The 18,972-nt window shown below is 43.0% G+C and overlaps 1 protein-coding gene across 1 annotated transcript in view; it reads left to right on the forward strand.

The window, feature by feature from the left end:
* Positions 1 to 2,350: 2,350 nt before the first annotated feature.
* ND-49 (NADH dehydrogenase (ubiquinone) 49 kDa subunit) overlaps positions 2,351 to 18,972 on the forward strand; it is an 81,354-nt gene continuing 64,732 nt past the window's right edge. Inside the window, exons 1-2 of the mRNA XM_068359368.1 lie at positions 2,351 to 2,508; positions 11,840 to 12,062. Coding sequence (XP_068215469.1) covers positions 11,910 to 12,062 — 153 coding nt within the window. The 5' untranslated portion in view covers positions 2,351 to 2,508; positions 11,840 to 11,909. The remainder of the gene's footprint in view (positions 2,509 to 11,839; positions 12,063 to 18,972) is intronic.

Here is an 18,972-nt window from a genome sequence, read left to right on the forward strand (position 1 = left end):
TGGGGGAGCCTATAGGTCTTTCTGCTGATTCATCAGCAGCCATTGCCTGGCCCTCCCTGGTCCTAGCTTGGGTGGAGAGGAGGCTTGGGCGCTGATCATATGTATATATGATCGGGCTCTAGGGCATTGTCCTGCTTGCCAGGGCAATGTCACTGTCCTCTTGCCTCTGCCATTCATGAGTTGCCTTTAACCAATTTTATTATTATTATTATTATTATTATTATTGTTGTTGTTGTTGTTGTTGTTGTTGTTGTTGTTATTATTATTATTATTATTATTATTATTGTTATTATTATTATTATTGCAAGCTAAGCCACAACCCTAGATAGAAAAGCAAGATGCTCTAAGGCAAAGGGCTCCAACAGGGAAAATAGCCCAGTGAGGAAAGGAAATAAGGAAATAAAAGAATAAACCACAAGAGAAGTAATGAACAATGAAAATAAAATATTTCAAGAACACTAATAACATTAAAATAGATCTTTCATATATATAAAATATAAAAACTTTGAAAAAAAAATATGAAGAGAAATAAGATACAACAGCGTGACTGAGTGTACCCTCAATCAAGAGAACTCTAACCCAAGATAGTGGAAGACCATGTTACAGAGGTTATGGCACTACCCAAGACTAGAGAACAATGGTAGGTAAAGTCTTTAAACAGGAAGTGCCATGGTAGAAAGATGAATTATGTATAATTATTTTTCCATGATCACGATCATTTTTGAAGATTTCACCAAACACTTTTTAGAATGATATATTATTAATTTATTCTCATCATTTATTTATTTCCTTATTTCCTTTCCTCAATGGGCTATTTTTCCCTGTTGGAGCCCTTGGGCTTATAGCATCTTGCTTTTCCAACTAGGGTTGTAGCTTGGCTAGTAATAATAATAATAATAATAATAATAATAATAATAATAATAATAATACTGTGTTTGCAACCTGGTGTTTATAGAACCACATTTTAATATTAATATTATTATTATTATTATTATTGTTATTATTATTATCATCATCATCATCATCATCATCATCATCATCATCATTATTATTATTATTATTATTATTATTATTATTATTACTTGCTAAGCTACAACCCTAGTTGGAAAAGGGGAATGCTATAAGTCCCGATTTTAATTTGGTATTCTTTTTAGAGAAAATATTTAAATTATAATAGGAAGGATTAATGTATATATATATATATATATATATATATATATATATATATATATATATATATATATATTTATATATATATATATATATGTATATATATACATATATATACATATATATATATATATATATATATATATATATATATATATAAATATATATATATATATATATATATATATATATATATATATATATATATATATATATATATATATATATATATATATATTATCATCATCAGCCGTAGCTAATTCACTGCAGTAAAAAGGCCTCGGACACGTTCTTCCGTTCTCGTTTGTTTATGGTCTTTTTATGCAGTCTATACCTGCAAGTCTTCTTAGCTCTTCAATCCATCGTCTTCCCTTCAATCCCCTGCTTCTTTTGCAATCTCTAGCGACCCACTCTTTTATTCTTAATATCTATCTATTATCTGTCATTTTCCTTATGTCCTGCCCATGTCCATTTCTTTTCTTACATGTTACAATATCCTCTACTTTAGTTTGCTCTCGTATCCATGTTGCTTCTCTCTCTCTCTCTCTCTCTCTCTCTCTCTCTCTCCTCTCTCTCTCTCTCTCTCTCTCTCTCTCTCTCTCTCTCTCTCTCTCTCTCCTCAGTGTTAGTCCCATCAATATTCTTTCCATAGCTCTTTGAGTTGTAAATAGTTTATATATATATATATATATATATATATATATATATATATATATATATATATATGTATATATATATGTATATATACAGTATATATATATATGTATATATATATATATATATATATATATATATATATATATATATATATATATATATATATATATTCATATATATATATTCATATATATATATATATATATATATATATATATATATATATATATATATATATATATATATATATATATATATGATGTTTGTGTGTGTCATTTTGAAAATGTATATACCCTGATATGAATTTAGATAGACTTACATAAATGAAGGAGAAGATTCAAATAATCGATAAATATACCCATCTACTCAAAACCCCAAGTCAAATAGTATACCAACATATGTACAGACCCTTTTATCTGTTCAAAAACTGTTGAAAAATATATTTATTTCGTAATTCAACAGAAATCAAAGATGGCGGCCGAGTTACGTATCGAGTAGAAGAAAACGCCATCTAGGCATCTATGTAGATTCAGACCTCTGTGGATTTACATCATCTGCAGCTCTCCAAAACAAGAAAGATGGCTGCGATTTAGGCACTATCGGGAAAAAGGTCGTTTCCTCCAATGTCGTGAGTGGAGCGAAGAGCCTGTTGAAGAATTCCGGATCCTTGTATTTTGCCAAGTAAGTTGAAATAGTTATATTATTAAAATTATTTCTTATAATAGAACAGGAGAGTGTTTACATCTTCCACCCGGCTGTGGCCGATCAGCTGATGATCCAATTCGCTCTTATATATGTCATGTTTTTATATGAATGATTATGAGTATTGTGGATTATATAATTAATAATAAAGGAAACATTTTGTCAGGCTTGGCATTGAATCTCCATTGCCTGTACCGTAGTTTAACTGTTAAACGATGTGCGTAGCTATTTGCCTAACCATTGTACAAAAAATCCTAATATGTCATAATTCCTTACACTCAAGCTATGTATGGCATCATGTTCATGAATAATAGATTTTAGGAAATTATCGACTGTAGCTAAGTTGAGAACACTGTACAAACTCAGTTTAATACCACCATAGACCCCTGGAGTTAATATTTACCCGTGCTCCGTCACTAGTAAATTTCGAAACCTCCCGTGTCCTCCTAACCTGAACTAGGCCTCTGTGATCTAGCTCATCTTAGGATATCCTTTTTCTTGTTGAAAATCATAATATCTTAAATGGTGCTCGGGTAAAGATAAAGTGGCCCATAGGGCATAAAATTTGCCTTGTAACGGGCTCTACATTTATAGCAATTGCCGTTATTTCTTGTACGCGAGAGTAGTCATTAAACTTTTTGTAGTTTTATTATGGAAGTTTGTCGGTAGTTTGATTTTTACGCTATTTTGCCATGGAAAATTATTTTGTTATTTATTTAGGGTCTTCTACACATTTTGCCCGATATCGGTTGTCTATTCCAAAGCAACACAACCTACCTGAGAAAAACCTAATTTGGTGTCCATCTTTACTTAATTGGGGCTTTCCCCTGTACACCCTAGGTTCCTCTCCACTTGCCAGCTCTGAGATACAAGATAATCCCTGTATCTGAAACCAGACATTTATTTTGTCCATTACGGAATACAGTTTTTCAATATTAATCTTACCCGATAATCATGTAGCTGTCAACTCCGTTGCCCGACAGAATTCTACGGAAGGGATACGCCAGCGATCGCTATACAAGAGGGGGGTGTACTCACAAGCGCCACCTGTGGCCAGGTACTGCAGTACTTCTTGTTGACACCACCTCAATTTTTCCTCTGTCGTGCCTCCGGCTAGACCTACATGGATACACTGTTGATTCTGGAGTTTTTTGCTCACGATTTGGTGATGTATTTGCTCTAGAGTTTAGCTTTCGCTATTCAGGAAGTTTTATCATTAGCTTAGCTAGCTTTTGGAATTAATTTGATTAATTATGGTGACGAAGAGAGTATGAACTCTCTTTCACTTTTAAATGGCCGACCCTTCCCTTAGACGGAAGTGTTGGTGTCTAAGAGAGTATAGACTCGCTTTCTTAATTTTGCTTAACAAAAGTTATAGATTTATTTTATATCTCTCCGCCTTTTATAGGCCTCTTCGATTAACTTCCTTTTATTATAAACTTATTAAAATTAATTTTTATATTTGTTTATATTCGACCTTTCCTAATAGTAGGCGGTCTTTTCTTGGTACCGAAGTTAATTAACATTGAGCCCGTCATTTCGGTTTTACCTGTTAACATATTATGCTATTTTAATGTTTTTGAAAGAATTTCTTTGATAGTCTCGTACTGTTTTCAAAGTTGAACTAACGTTTTGTTTTGTCTCTGCAGTTGTTGACGTTCAGAACGTTCAACTTGCGCTCTATCGTTACGATAGAGAGAGAATTTTCACGGTGTCACGTTGCAGTAAGAGTAACCGTTTCTAGCGTTTTGTTCATTCTTTCTTAGCTTAATGGTTTTAATTCTAATAAAGGAACTTTTTATTTAGGAAATATTTCAGTTTTTTTCCTTTAACAATAATATGTTTTAACGATATATATGATTGGGCTCTTCTCTCAGGTTCTAAGTCAAGAGAGAGAGAGAGATAGAGACGGAGGGAGAGAGAGCTGGATAAACGTTTCGTTCAAGCGAGTAACGTTGTTATCGTTTTTGCTCTTCTCCCTAGTCTCTTTAGGGGAAGAAGGTAAACGTTTCTAGAGTTTTATTCTTGTTCTCAAGCTTTATGCGGTGAGGGATTTTAAACGTAGTTTATTTGATCTAGTGTTTAGTCTCTTTCCAGCCACTGAATTATTTATCTTTCATTAGTTTTTTCTGTTACATTGTAATTCTGTTTTCGCAATTACTAACTTTTAAGGAAGGATAGAATTGCGTGTTTCAGGTACAAACCACTTAAAGTTTCGAGTTCAGTGAAATAAGAGCAAACAGAAAATCAAAAGTGATAAGTGATTAGCGCAAAGTGTGTCAGTGTTGTGCGTGAGGGTACTTCTGTGCGTGCCAGTCGTCCTCCCAGTCCGGGACCTCTTGCAAGCTCCCAAGCCCAGGGGAGAAGCAATGTCGAAGGGCAAAAGGGTTCGGCAGGCCTTGATCGGCGCACAGAAGTATCCTCGGTGGTTGCGGGCGTGTCTTACAGAGACCGTCACTCCCACCCGCAGACGATTGAGCCCTTATTTTGCTCGTCTGCAGAAGAAATTTCGGGGAGAGGTCTCAAGACCTCTTAAACGTAAAGTCCAGACCTCTAGAGTTCAACAACCCGGATGCAGTCATTGGGTTAGCTCTGACTCTCCGCAGTCATCAGGTGACTGCACACCTCCTAAGAGAGGTAAGGCGATGCCTCAACAGACCTCATCTTCTGTTAAGGCTTTGCCTCAACAGACCTTATCGTCTGTTGATCCCAAGATGACTTTGCTGCAGTCCATGCAGTTGCAGCTTACGGTCTTAATGCGTGAGTTTCAGGCTGAGAAGGTTACACCTCCTCCTGCGAGCGCTCCGCCTCACCGCAGTCCAGTCTGCCAGGCGTACGAAGTTGAGGTTCCTCAAGCTACCTTACCGCGTTCAGAGTTGCCAGTTACCAGCGTTGTGCAGCAACCTCAACCTTCCTTAAGGCAACCTCAACAATGGGAGCAGGAGTCTTATGCCTTGAGGCAAGATTTTCTTGCAGTTAGACCATCTTCGAGGCAACAACCTTTTGAGGTACGACAACCTCTACCATCCTTGAGGCAGCCACCTCAGCTCTCGCAGCTGCTACCTCAACTTTCCTCAAGGCGAGAGCCTCAACTCTTGAGGCTAGCTCCTCAGGAACCTCAACTCGTGAGACAGGAACTGCGTTCTGCGCAGCCGCTACCTCAACTCTCGCAGCTCACACCTCAAGAACCTCAACTCGTGAGTCAAGAGCCTCTCTCTGCGCAGCCACCTCAACCCTTGAGGCAAGCGCAACTCTTGAGGCAGGAACCTCATGCTATGAGTCAGCCACCTCAACGCATGCATCTGCCACTTTCTCCTCAACTTGAGCCTCTTCCCATTCAACTTTGAAATAACAAATGACAATAATAACACCTCATTACTTTCATAACTTGCATTTGTAATCATATACATGTATGCCTACACAAACATTATGATAATGGAGGTTATTCGTATTACTTAAATAAAAAAATATATATGTATTCCTTGCAATATATTTTTAACAAAATCGCAAAATATGGCAAAAATATCTTCAAAACAAAAATGAATCATGAGTTATGAATGTAATGTAAATATTATGTCGATATTAAAACCCCATGCAAGCATGCATGAAGTAATGCAGTGTTGCCAACAGGGCGAGTTTCCCTTTCCTGAGGTGAAGTAGATTATAGTACGTATATTTAGTGCAGCTTAATTCTACGATTATCATGCCGGCTATCAAATTCATCAACAAAACAGTCTAAATCAATTCCCTCGGCACGTGCACTTTCAATGGACAGTAATGCGATATTACTCAATCTAGCACTGGTCATGGAATTTCTGAGAAATGTTACACGCCATGCAACATGCTCTGCTTACCTTACAGCATGCTCTACATACAGCATGCTCTGCATACAGCATGCTCTGCATACCTTACCGCATGCTTCTCAGTCACACATCTTTGGTTGTTGCCAACTCACTAGACTGTCAAGCAGTTTCATAACGTTGCCTTCTAGTCTGCTGCTTTTGCACCAGTGAAACCCTCACTGAGAGAACTTAGCTTTTCTCGGATATGGTCCCTGTAGATGAGAAAGTGCTTTTCTCCCTCCTTCTGATATTCCCTTGAGGACTCTGTCATTTGGAGGGAGCCTTTAGCTGCATAGCCTCCTATGGACTTTTATTTAAGCATAACATGCTTCCAGGGAAGGTAATGGTTCCACTTCAGTCGCTAACCCCGTCTGTTACCACACCTGCTCCCATAGACCTTGAGCTGTGTTGCAAGTCATGCAGTCCAAGCTTAGTCCTTGTTAGAGGATTTTTTTGTTTACGGAGTCAGTGTGTCACTGGAAAGACGTTCAACAACCAGCAGAAGTGACTTGTTGTGACGCAGTGCGGCAACCTCAGCAACCCGATAAGGAGTTGTCTGTACGACCCAGACAGTCTAGACAGCTTCGGGTTGTCACTGTACTTCCTCGCTTCCCCATGGTTGACAGTTCACAGACTGTGCAGCAGTACCATGATCTTGTGTCCGGCTCCGTCAGACGACTGGCTTTTAAGAGCTCCCACAAGTCGTCGCTGTCTGGAGATTCTCAGATGGACTATGGATCTGACCAAGGAACTGGGCCTCCTGGTCAATTTTGAGGAGTCTCAGCTCGTCCCATCCCAGACCATTGTCTACCTGGGTATGGATCTTCAGAGTCGAGCTTTTCGGGCTTTTCCGTCGGCCCCAAGGATCTTCCAAGCCCTAGAATGCATCCAGAGCATGCTGAGAAGGAACCGATGCTCAGTCAGGTAGTGGATGAGTCTAACAGGGACACTTTCATCGCTGACCCTGTTCATCGTGTTAGGGAGACTCCACCTCCCCCCCCTTCAGTATCATCTAGCTGCTCACTGGATAAAGGACATGACGCTAGAGACGGTCTCAGTTCCTGTTTCCGAAGAGAGGAGGTCTTCTCTCGCGTGGTGTAAGAACAGCTTTCTTCTCAAGGAAGTCTACCTTTGGCTGTTCAGAAACCCGACCGCCGTCTCCTCTCGGACGCATCAGACACGGGCTGGGGTGCGACTTTGGACGGACAGGAATGCTCGGGAACATGGAATCAGGAGCAAAGGACACTTCACATCAATTGCAAGGAGTTGTTGGCGGTTCTTCTGGCCTTGATAAACTTCAAGTCCCTCCAGCTTAACAAGGTGGTGGAGGTGGACTCTGACAACACCACAGCCCTGGCTTACATCTTCAAGCAGGGAGGGACTCTTTCGTGGAAGTTGTTCTAGATCGCAAGGGACCTCCTCATCTGGTCAAAAGATCGAAAGCTCACGCTGGTAACGAGGTTCATTCAGGGCGGTATGAATGTCATGGCAGATCGCCTCAGCCGGAAGGGTCAGGTCATCCCCACAGAGTGGACCCTTCACAAGAATGTTTGCAGCAGACTTTGGGCCCTGTGGGGTCAGCCAACCATAGATCTGTTCGCTACCTCGATAACCTAGAGACTCCTGTTGTATTGTTCTCCAATTCCAGACCCAGCAGCAGTTCACGTGGATGCTTTTCTGCTGGATTGGTCCCATCTCGACCTGTATGCATTCCCGCCGTTCAAGATTGTCAACAGGGTACTTCAGAAGTTCTCCTCTCGCAAAGGGACACGGCTGACGTTGGTTGGCTCCGCTCTGGCCCGCGAGAGAATGGTTCATAGAGGTAATGCAATGGCTGGTCGACATTCCCAGGACTCTTCCTCTAGGAGTGAACCTTCTACGTCAACCTCACGTAAAGAAGGTACACCCAAACCTCCACGCTCTTCGTCTGACTGCCTTCAGACTTTCGAAAGACTCTCAAGAGCTAGGGGCTTTTCGAAGGAGGCAGCCAGAGCGATTGCCAGAGCAAGGAGAACATCCACTCTCAGAATCTATCAGTCTCAAGGGGAAGTCTTCCGTAGCTGGTACAAGACCAATGCAGTTTCCTCAACCAGTACCACTGTAACCCAGATTGCTGACTTCCTGTTACATCTAAGGAAAGTAAGATCCCTTTCAGCTCCTACGATCAAGGGTTACAGAAGTATGTTGGCAGCGGTTTTCCGCCACAAAGGCTTGGATCTTTCCACCAACAAAGATCTACAGGACCTCCCTAGGTCTTTTGAGACCTCAAAGGAACGTCGGTTGTCCACTCCAGGCTGGAATCTAGACGTGGTCCTAAGGTTCCTTATGTCATCAAGATTTGAACCTCTCCAATCAGCCTCTTTTTAGGACCTCACATTAAAAACTCTTTTCCTCGTGTGCTTGACAACAGCTTAAAGAGTAAGTGAGATCCACGCCTTCAGCAGGATCATTGTTTTCACATCTGAAACGGCTACATGTTCCTTGCAGCTCGGTTTTTGCTAAACGAGCTTCCTTCACGTCCTTGGCCTAAGTCGTTCGAGATCCCAAGCCTGTCCAACTTGGTGGGGAATGAACTGGAGAGAGTACTTTGCCCAGTTAGAGCTCTTAGGTACTATCTAAAAAGGTCTTAACCTTTACGAGGACAATCAGAAGCCTTATGGTGTGCTATCAAGAAACCTTCTTTTCCAAGGTCTAAGAACTCGGTTTCTTACTATTCAGGCTTCTGATTAGGGAAGCACATTCTCATCTGAAGGAAGAAGACCTTGCTTTGCTGAAGGTAAGGACACATGAAGTGGGAGCTGTGGCTACTTCAGTGGCCTTCAAACAGAACCGTTCTCTGCAGAGTGTTATGGATGCAACCTATTGGAGAAGCAAGTCAGTGTTCGCATCATTCTATCTCAAAGATGTCCAGTCTCTTTACGAGTACTGCTACACCCTGGGACCATTCGTAGCAACGAATGCAGTAGTAGGCGGGGGCTCAGCCACTACATTCCCATAATCCCATAACCTTTTAACCTTTCTCTTGAATACTTTTTATGGGTTGTACGGTCGGCTAAGAAGCCTTCCACATCCTTGTTGATTTGGCGGGTGGTCAATTCTTTCTTGAGAAGCGCCGAGGTTAAAGGTTGTGATGAGGTCCTTTAGTATGGGTTGCAGCCCTTGATACTTCAGCACCTTAGAGTTGTTCAGCCTCCTAAGAGGAACACTGCGCTCAGTAAGGAAGACGAACTTATTTAAGGCAGAGTAATGGCTCAAGTCGACTTCCTTACCAGGTACTTATAATTTCATTGTTATTTTGAATAACTGATAATATGAAATACGGGATACTTAGCTTCTTGATATACATGTACACTGGTTTTCACCCACCTCCCTGGGTGTGAATCAGCTACATGATTATCGGGTAAGATTAATATTGAAAAATGTTATTTTCATTAGTAAAATAAATTTTTGAATATACTTACCCGATAATCATGATTTAATTGACCCACCCTTCCTCCCCATAGAACCAGTGGACCGAGGAAAAATTGAGGTGGTGTCAACAAGAAGTACTGCAGTACCTGGCCACAGGTGGCGCTTGTGAGTACACCCCCCTCTTGTATAGCGATCGCTGGCGTATCCCTTCCGTAGAATTCTGTCGGGCAACGGAGTTGACAGCTACATGATTATCGGGTAAGTATATTCAAAAATTTATTTTACTAATGAAAATAACATTTTAACCATGGAATTTTTGGGATGTATGTATGATGACGGCCATATTCCATAACTCCCTGATTTATGTATGATGACGTCCATGTTCCATAACTCCTTTATTTATGTATGATGATGGCCATGGTCCATAACTTCCTTATTTATGTATGATGTATGATGACGTCCATGTTCCATAACTCCCTTATTTATGTATGAAGACGGCCATGTTCCAAAACCGTTTATTTTTAACCTATCACTAAGAATGCGGTAGTCTAAGGGCCGTAGCAGCGGAACGGTAAACATCCCCTCCCCCCAATTATGTAACTAGGCAAGAGCACGGCTTGTAGGTTAGGTGTGGAAGTTTAGATTAGGTGGTGTGGCATCTTTCGTTATACAAGGATTCCGAATTGTTTGCAGAAGGGGGCCGGATGTCAGGTACTGTATTGTGGTTAGGTTAGGTTTACTGGATTTGTAATCAATTTTAAAACTGTAATTAGAATTTATAGAACAAGTATTTAATGCATTAATAATAAGAGATAAAGCTGGAATGAACTTTGTATTAAATCACTTGGTAAATCCTTTGTACCAAATTGTCTGCTTGCAGTTGCTGATGTTTAATTCCTCGTAACAGCATTAGGAATTGAAGTACTGTACTGTAATTCTGTAGTTATACAATTTGTTAATTTGCATATCACATTTAAATGGTATCCCAAGAAAATTTTTCATAGGATGTATACAAATAGGTATCACATGGAGTCTATTCCTTTCAATCTTGCCCCCTCGCCGAAATTTTCGGCCTTATTCTTTTTTTAGACATTTTATTCATTTTTTTTTAACTCATCTCAGTATAAAACCTATTAGAATAAGGACTTTACAACTTTTTCTACTGTGTACAGTAATTAAATAAATTTTCTTTTCCATTAATATATAATTTTACATAGTAAAAATTTTCCTGCTTGTAAGTGATAAAATATAAAACTGGTAGCATCTAGAAATAAGATATGTCAAGTGGCACTGCAGGGAGTGGAAATATCCAGAAATAGAATACATCAAATGACACTTAGAGATTTAGCAATGAATGTTTTTGTGATTACAGTACTGTACTTGTTTTCACCATTATACCATAAAGTTTTTTTTCTGTCTTGTCCATCTATCTGCATTATGCATCTAACCAAACAACGCAGTTCATAGGGTGGATTTGTGAAAATTTTTGTATGATACGAAAAGGTCTCAAGCAAACTTATATAATCCATTAAGGTAGCTATCCAACATGAGGATAAATCATATTTTAGAAGTAAAAGTTGAAATACTTTAACTGATTTTACAGAATACCTAAAAGCAGTTCTTGTGCTCAGAGATTGTTTGCCCTCATGTCAAAGTGAACAAGCTCATTCATATTAATTCGGTTATTTTATTACATGAGAGAAAATGATCACATACGCTATGCATCAAAATTTACCGATATTGGGACCAGTTGTCACACAAGTGAAGTTAATACTGTCCTGTTTAAGGTACTTCGTACGTATCATAGAGTTGACTACAGTCGACGCAAAGATTCTGGACGAAATAAACCCTACCCGCTGAAGATGTCTTAGCTAATCACGTTACTCTTCCACGTTAGCAGCGATCACACTACATCCCCTTACAATGCTTGACCGCTGTTAATGCTTGAATTTTACAATTAGAATTTACGTTACTGTGCTGAAAATGGGTTTATTATACCCCCAAATCAAGCAATTACACAGGATTTGTTCTTTAAGAAATACGGATTTTATTTTCAGCCAAAACAGAGGAGGCGCAAGATGGGACCTGGACGCAGATTGGTTTAAACAGTTTGATGGACCTGTATTGATGCCAACTGAGAGCACAAACTTGGACATGCCCTCTTGGAACGGATACATGGCTCCTGTGGAAAAGAAAGTTCGTAATGTTAGCCTCAACTTCGGGCCACAGCATCCAGCTGCTCACGGTGTATTACGTCTAGTTCTGGAATTGGATGGTGAGGTGAGTTCAGCCATTGACATTTATAGGATCTGTGGCTTTTTATTATGCACAAGTAATGATAGCAAGGTTGTAGGGGAATTTTTTATTATTTAACAGTGACTAATGACTAATGTCAGTACATCAGAAAGAAATAGTAAGAGATTACCATATCTGTTTCCAAATTAGTTTTACGTAAAAGGAAGATAGCAGCTGCAGTATGTGACCACATCACTGTTTGTTGTTCGTTAGTATCATTACACGTTTGTGAAAAGATATTTTTCAATATTAAACTTACCCGATAATCATGTAGCTGTCAACTCCGTTGCCCGACAGAAATCTAAGGAGGGATACGCCAGCTATCACAATACTAGAAGGGGGTGTACTAACAGCGCCACCTGTGGCCAGGTACTCAAGTACTTCTTGTTGACACCTCCTCAATTATTCCTCTGTCGTGCCTCCGGCTAGACGTTCTGGGATACGCTCATGGTCTTCGAGTTTATTCTCGCTTATTTGGTGATGTATTCTCTTTGATTTACGGCTGTCGCATTACTGGAAACCTTCTGATATTAGCTAGATAGCTTTTATTTAATTCAGTTTAACGGTTAACGAATTTTTGCTTGTTTTTTGGAATCTCCCTTTGACTTCTCTTGAAAACAAAATGTCTGACATTTCGCAAGCCCCCTCCCATAGACGTTGTAGGTCTTGCAATAGACGTATTCCGAAGGTCTCGGTAGATCCTCACACCGCTTGTTCTGACTGTAGGGACAGACCCTGTCAGTTAGAAAATCGATGTGAGGAATGCGCCGGTCTTTCGGAATTGGATTTTGTCCGACTTTTAAAGTATTCTTCTAAGTTAGAGAGAATTAGAGCTAGGAGGAGTTCTTCTCACTCTTCTTTATTTTCCTCATCTCATGATCCTCTTCCTGATCCTACCCCTGTAGTGGCTACCCCCGATCCTACTGTGTGCCCTCCGCCTGATATGTCAGTGGTTTTACGTGCTATTCAGGCTTTAGGCGATAAGGTAGAGTCAGTGGTAAGTGACCATAAGTCTCTGATGGCCGAAGTGAAAGAGTTGAAGGCCAAGAGTGCAGTGGGTGAAGTTAGTGCCAGTGCTGTGACGAGTGCTAGTGTCGGTGCAGTGCCTTGTACTAGTGTTAGTGCCAGTGTGGTGCGTGGGGATTTTTCTGTGCGAGCCAGTCGTTCTCCCAGTCCGGGACCTCTTGCAAGCTCCCAAGCCCAGGGGAGAAGCAATGTCGAAGGGCATAAGGGTTCGGCAGGCCTTGTTAGGCGCACAGAATCATCCTCAGTGGTTGCGGGCGTGTCTACCACAGACCGTCACTCCCACTTGCAGACGATTGAGCCCGTCTTCCGCTCGTCCGCTGATCTTCTCTCGGGGAAGAATCGTTGGTCTCAGGTCTCTAGACCTCTTAAACGCAGAGTCCAACCCGCGAGTGCTCAGCCAGGTTGCAGTCGTTGGCTCAGCTCTGACTCGCCTCAGTCTTCTAGCGATTGTACTCCGCCCAAGAGGAGTAAGGTACAACAGAGCTGCACCGGTGGTGCAACCACTGTTATGGCTTTACCTCAGTCTGCTACTGTCTCTGCTGATCCCAAGTGGTCTATGCTTCAGTCCATGCAAGCTCAGCTTTCGGACCTGATGCGTGAGTGTCGTGCTGAGAGTGCTGCACCTCCTGCACCTGTGGTGCACCTATCTCCTGCACCGGTTCAGCCTGTGCTGCACCCTCCTGCACCGGTGGTGCACCAACCTCCTGCACCCGTTCAGCCTGTGCTGCACCCGCCTGCACCGGTGGTGCACCAACCTCCTGCACCCGTTCAGCCTGTGCTGCACCCGCCTGCACCGGTGGTGCACCAACCTCCTGCACCCGTTCAGCCTTTGCTGCACCCGCCTGCACCGGTGGTGCACCAGCCTCCTGCACCGGTTCAGCCTGTGCTGCACCCGCCTGCACTCGCTGCACCCAGTCGCAGCTCCATCTGCCAGGCGTACGATGTTGAACCTCTTCCACCTGTGAGTCAGTCTGCTCAGCTGCTGCACCGAGCTCTACCCGTGCACCCTGATCCTGCTACTCAGACATCTCTGCTTGCTGGAACTTTACCTTGTTCTGCACAGCCTCGATCTATTCACGCTTCACTCATACCACAGGAACAGGAACTTGCTGCACCTCCTCCTTCCACCTCTGTTGTTGTTCCTGCTCGTTCTGACTCTGCGGTTCAGCATTCGTATCCGATCCCGTCGCCTCATTCTGGGGTTGAGATTTCGGATGATGAGGAAGCACACCTTGATCCCTCTTCGGACGTGGACGACTCCAGACCCTCTCCACAGTCTCTTGATTTTCGCAAGGTCTTGGCTCTTCTCAGGGAGGTTTATCCAGACCATTTTGTCTCAGCTATACCCCGCTCTCCACCATCTGAGTTTTCGCTGGGAGTGCAACAAGCTCAGTCTTCCTATACCAAGCTTGTCCTAGCTAGATCCTCCAAGAGGGCTTTTAGGATCCTAGGGGAATGGCTGCAGTCTAAGCAACTTCTTGGCAAGACTTCCTTCATGTTCCCTCCAACGAAGCTCACTTCGAAAGCGAGCGTTTGGTATGCCACAGGGGAAACACCAGGCTTGGGAATACCTGCCTCTGCCCAGGCTGACTTCTCAAGTCTGGTAGACTCGCCTCGAAGATCTGCTATGAGACGCTCAAAAGTGTGTTGGACCTTTTCGGACTTGGATCACTTGCTTAAAGGAGTGTTTAGAGCGTTTGAAATGTTTAATTTTCTAGACTGGTGCCTGGGGGCCCTCAGCAAGAAAACCTCCCATACGGACAAAGATTCTGCCATGCTGTTAATGTCCTGTATGGATAAGGCCATCAGAGACGGATCGGGCGAGCTAGCGTCCTTGTTCGTGTCAGGGGTTTTGAAGAAAAGGGAACAGCTGTGTTCTTTCCTTTCCGCCAGCATTACCCCTTGCCAACGTTCACAACTTCTGTTTGCTCCTCTTTCGAAGTTTATTTTTCCCGAAGAGCTCATTAAAGATTTGTCGGCTGCTTTGATTCAGAAAGACACGCACGATCTTGTGGCTTCTTCGGCTCGTAAGTCTAAGGCTTCCACCTCAGCCCCTAAGACTTACCGCTCCCCAGTGACTGATACCCCTGCGACTAGATTCATACCGCCCTTTCGTGGTAGAGCCCCCAGCCGAGGAAGCTCCCGTCCAGACTCTTACAGAGGCAAGTCCAGGAAAGGATCCAAGCCATCCAAAGGAAAACACTGACTCTCCGATTCTCCAGACGACAGTAGGAGCCAGACTCAAGACCTTCTGGCGAGCTTGGGAGATGAGAGGTGCAGACGCACAGTCTGTCAGTTGGCTGAGGTTCGGTTACAGGATTCCATTCTTCCTTCAACCACCTCTGACCACTTCGCCCATCAACCTCTCTCCCAACTACAAAGAGGAGGACAAGAGGCTAGCTTTGCACCAGGAGGTGTCGCTTCTTGTGCAGAAGAAGGCTGTGGTTGTAGTCCGGGACCATCAATCCCCGGGCTTCTACAACCGCCTCTTTCTTGTGGCCAAGAAGACAGGAGGTTGGAGACCTGTCCTGGACGTCAGCGCTCTCAACGAGTATGTCACCAAGCTGACGTTCACGATGGAGACGACCAAGTCGGTCTTAGCAGCGGTCAGACAGGAGGACTGGATGGTCTCATTGGACTTGAAAGATGCTTATTTTCACGTTCCGATTCATCCAGACTCCCAACCTTTCCTAAGATTCGTTTTCGGAAAGGTCGTCTACCAATTCCAAGCCCTGTGTTTTGGCCTAAGCACAGCTCCTATGGTCTTTACCCTTCTGATGAGGAATGTAGCCAAGTTCCTTCACTTGTCAAACATCAGAGCCTCCCTCTACCTAGACGACTGGCTGTTGAGAGCCTCCTCGAGTCGTCGTTGTCTGGAGAATCTTCATTGGACTTTAGACCTTATCAGAGACCTGGGTCTATTAGTCAATTTGGAAAAATCTCAACTCATTCCCTCGCAATCCATCGTGTATCTGGGAATGGAAATTCAGAGTCAGAGTTTTCGGGCTTTTCCATCGGCCCCCAGGATAAGCCAAGCCCTAGAGTGCATCATGAGCATGCTGAAGAGGAACAGTTGCTCAGTGAGACAGTGGATGAGTCTCACAGGGACTCTCTCGTCCCTAGCCCTGTTTGTCGAGCTGGGCAGACTCCACCTCCGCCCTCTTCAATTCCACCTTGCAGCTCATTGGGACAAGAGTTCTACCCTAGAAGCAATATCTATCCCTATCAACCAAGAGATGAAGACCACTCTCCTGTGGTGGAAGCGCAACCTTCTTCTCAGAGAGGGTCTATCCTTGGCCATTCAGACCCCCAATCTTCATCTCTTCTCAGATGCATCGGACTCGGGCTGGGGTGCAACCTTGGACGGAAAGGAATGCTCCGGAATGTGGAACGAGGAACAACGATCTCTCCACATCAACTGCAAGGAACTGCTGGCAGTTCATCTAGCCCTGTTGAACTTCAAGTCCCTCCTGCTAGGCAAAGTGGTGGAGGTGAACTCGGACAACACCACAGCCTTGGCTTACATCTCCAAGCAAGGGGGGACCCATTCGAGGAGCCTTTACGAGATCGCAAGGGACCTCCTCATTTGGTCAAGAAGTCTAAACCTCTCTCTAGTCACGAGGTTCATCCAGGGCAATATGAACGTGTCAGCAGATCGTCTGAGCAGAAGGAATCAGGTCATTCCCACGGAATGGACCCTTCACAAGAGTGTGTGCAACAGACTTTGGACCTTGTGGGGTCAACCTACCATAGATCTGTTTGCCACCTCCATGACCAAGAGACTTCCTCTGTTTTGTTCTCCTGTTCCAGACCCTGCAGCAGTTCATGTGGATGCCTTTCTACTGAACTGGTCCCATCTCGACCTGTACGCATTCCCTCCGTTCAAGATAATCAACAAGGTTCTGCAGAAATTCGTCTCGCACGAAGGGACACGGCTGACGCTGGTTGCTCCCCTTTGGCCTGCAAGAGAATGGTTCACAGAGGTACTACAATGGCTAGTAGACTTCCCCAGGACTCTACCTCTAAGAGTGGACCTTCTACGTCAACCTCACGTAGACAGGTTACATCCAAACCTCCACGCTCTTCAACTGACTGCCTTCAGACTGTCGAAAGATTCGCTAGAGCTCGAGGCTTTTCGAAGGAGGCAGCCAGGGCTATTGCCAGAGCAAGGAGGGTTTCCACTCGTAGGGTCTACCAGTCTAAGTGGGAGGTCTTCCGAAGCTGGTGTAGAGCCAATTCAATATCCTCTACCAATACCTCTGTGACCCAAATAGCTGACTTCCTGCTTCATCTTAGAAATGAGAGATCCCTTTCAGCTCCTACGATTAAGGGATATAGGAGTATGTTGGCCTCAGTTCTCCGCCATAGAGGTTTGGACCTGTCTTCCAACAAGGACCTTCAAGACATTCTTAAGTCTTTTGAGACGTCTAAAGATCGTCGTCTTTCCACTCCAGGCTGGAATTTAGACGTAGTCTTAAGGTTCCTTATGACATCTAGGTTCGAACCTCTCCAGTCAGCTTCATTCAAGGACCTTACCCTCAAGACTCTTTTTCTCGTTTGCCTGGCAACAGCTAAAAGAGTCAGTGAGGTTCATGCCTTCAGCAAGAACATTGGTTTCACGACCGAGTCTGCTACATGTTCTTTCCAGCTTGGATTCCTAGCAAAGAACGAGCTTCCTTCACGTCCTTGGCCTAGATCGTTCGAGATACCTAGCCTTTCCAACATGGTAGGTAACGAACTTGAGAGAGTTCTTTGCCCTGTCAGAGCTCTCAAATATTATCTAAAGAGGTCTAAACCTCTCCGAGGACAGTCAGAAGCCTTATGGTGTGCCATCAAGAAACCCTCGAGACCCATGTCCAAGAATGGGCTTTCGTATTATATAAGGCTTCTGATCAGAGAAGCACATTCTCACTTAAAGGAGGAAGACCTTGCATTGCTGAAGGTAAGGACCCACGAAGTAAGAGCCGTAGCTACTTCGATGGCCTTTAATAAAAACCGTTCTCTGCAGAGTGTGATGGATGCAACCTATTGGAGGAGCAAGTCAGTGTTTGCATCTTTTTATCTGAAAGATGTCCAGTCTCTTTACGAGAACTGCTACACCCTGGGACCATTCGTAGCAGCGAGTGCAGTAGTAGGTGAGGGCTCAGCCACTACATTCCCTTAATCCCATAACCTTTTTAACTTTTCTCTTGAATTCTTTTGTTGTTTTTATGGTTGTTACGGTAGGCTAAGAAGCCTTCCGCATCCTTTTGATTTGGCGGGTGGTCAATTCATTCTTGAGAAGCGCCTGGGTTAAAGGTTGTGTAGAGGTCCTTTAGTAGGGGTTGCAACCCTATATACTTTAGCACCTTGGGTTGATTCAGCCTCCAAGAGGAACGCTGCGCTCAGTAAGGAAGACGAACTTAAAAAAGAGGCAGAGTAACGGTTCAATTCGACTTCCTTACCAGGTACTTATTATTTCATTTGTTATTAGAGATAACTGTTATATGAAATGTGGGGATACTTGGCTATCCTTTAATCTTGTTCACTGGTTTTCACCCACCCCCCTGGGTGCGAATCAGCTACATGATTATCGGGTAAGTTTAATATTGAAAAATGTTATTTTCATTAGTAAAATAAATTTTTGAATATACTTACCCGATAATCATGATTTAATTGACCCTCCCTTCCTCCCCATAAAGAACCAGTGGGATCGAGGAATAATTGAGGAGGTGTCAACAAGAAGTACTTGAGTACCTGGCCACAGGTGGCGCTGTTAGTACACCCCCTTCTAGTATTGTGATAGCTGGCGTATCCCTCCTTAGATTTCTGTCGGGCAACGGAGTTGACAGCTACATGATTATCGGGTAAGTATATTCAAAAATTTATT

The sequence above is a fragment of the Palaemon carinicauda genome, chromosome 35, assembly GCF_036898095.1.
Source record: "Palaemon carinicauda isolate YSFRI2023 chromosome 35, ASM3689809v2, whole genome shotgun sequence".
NCBI lineage: Eukaryota > Metazoa > Arthropoda > Malacostraca > Decapoda > Palaemonidae > Palaemon > Palaemon carinicauda.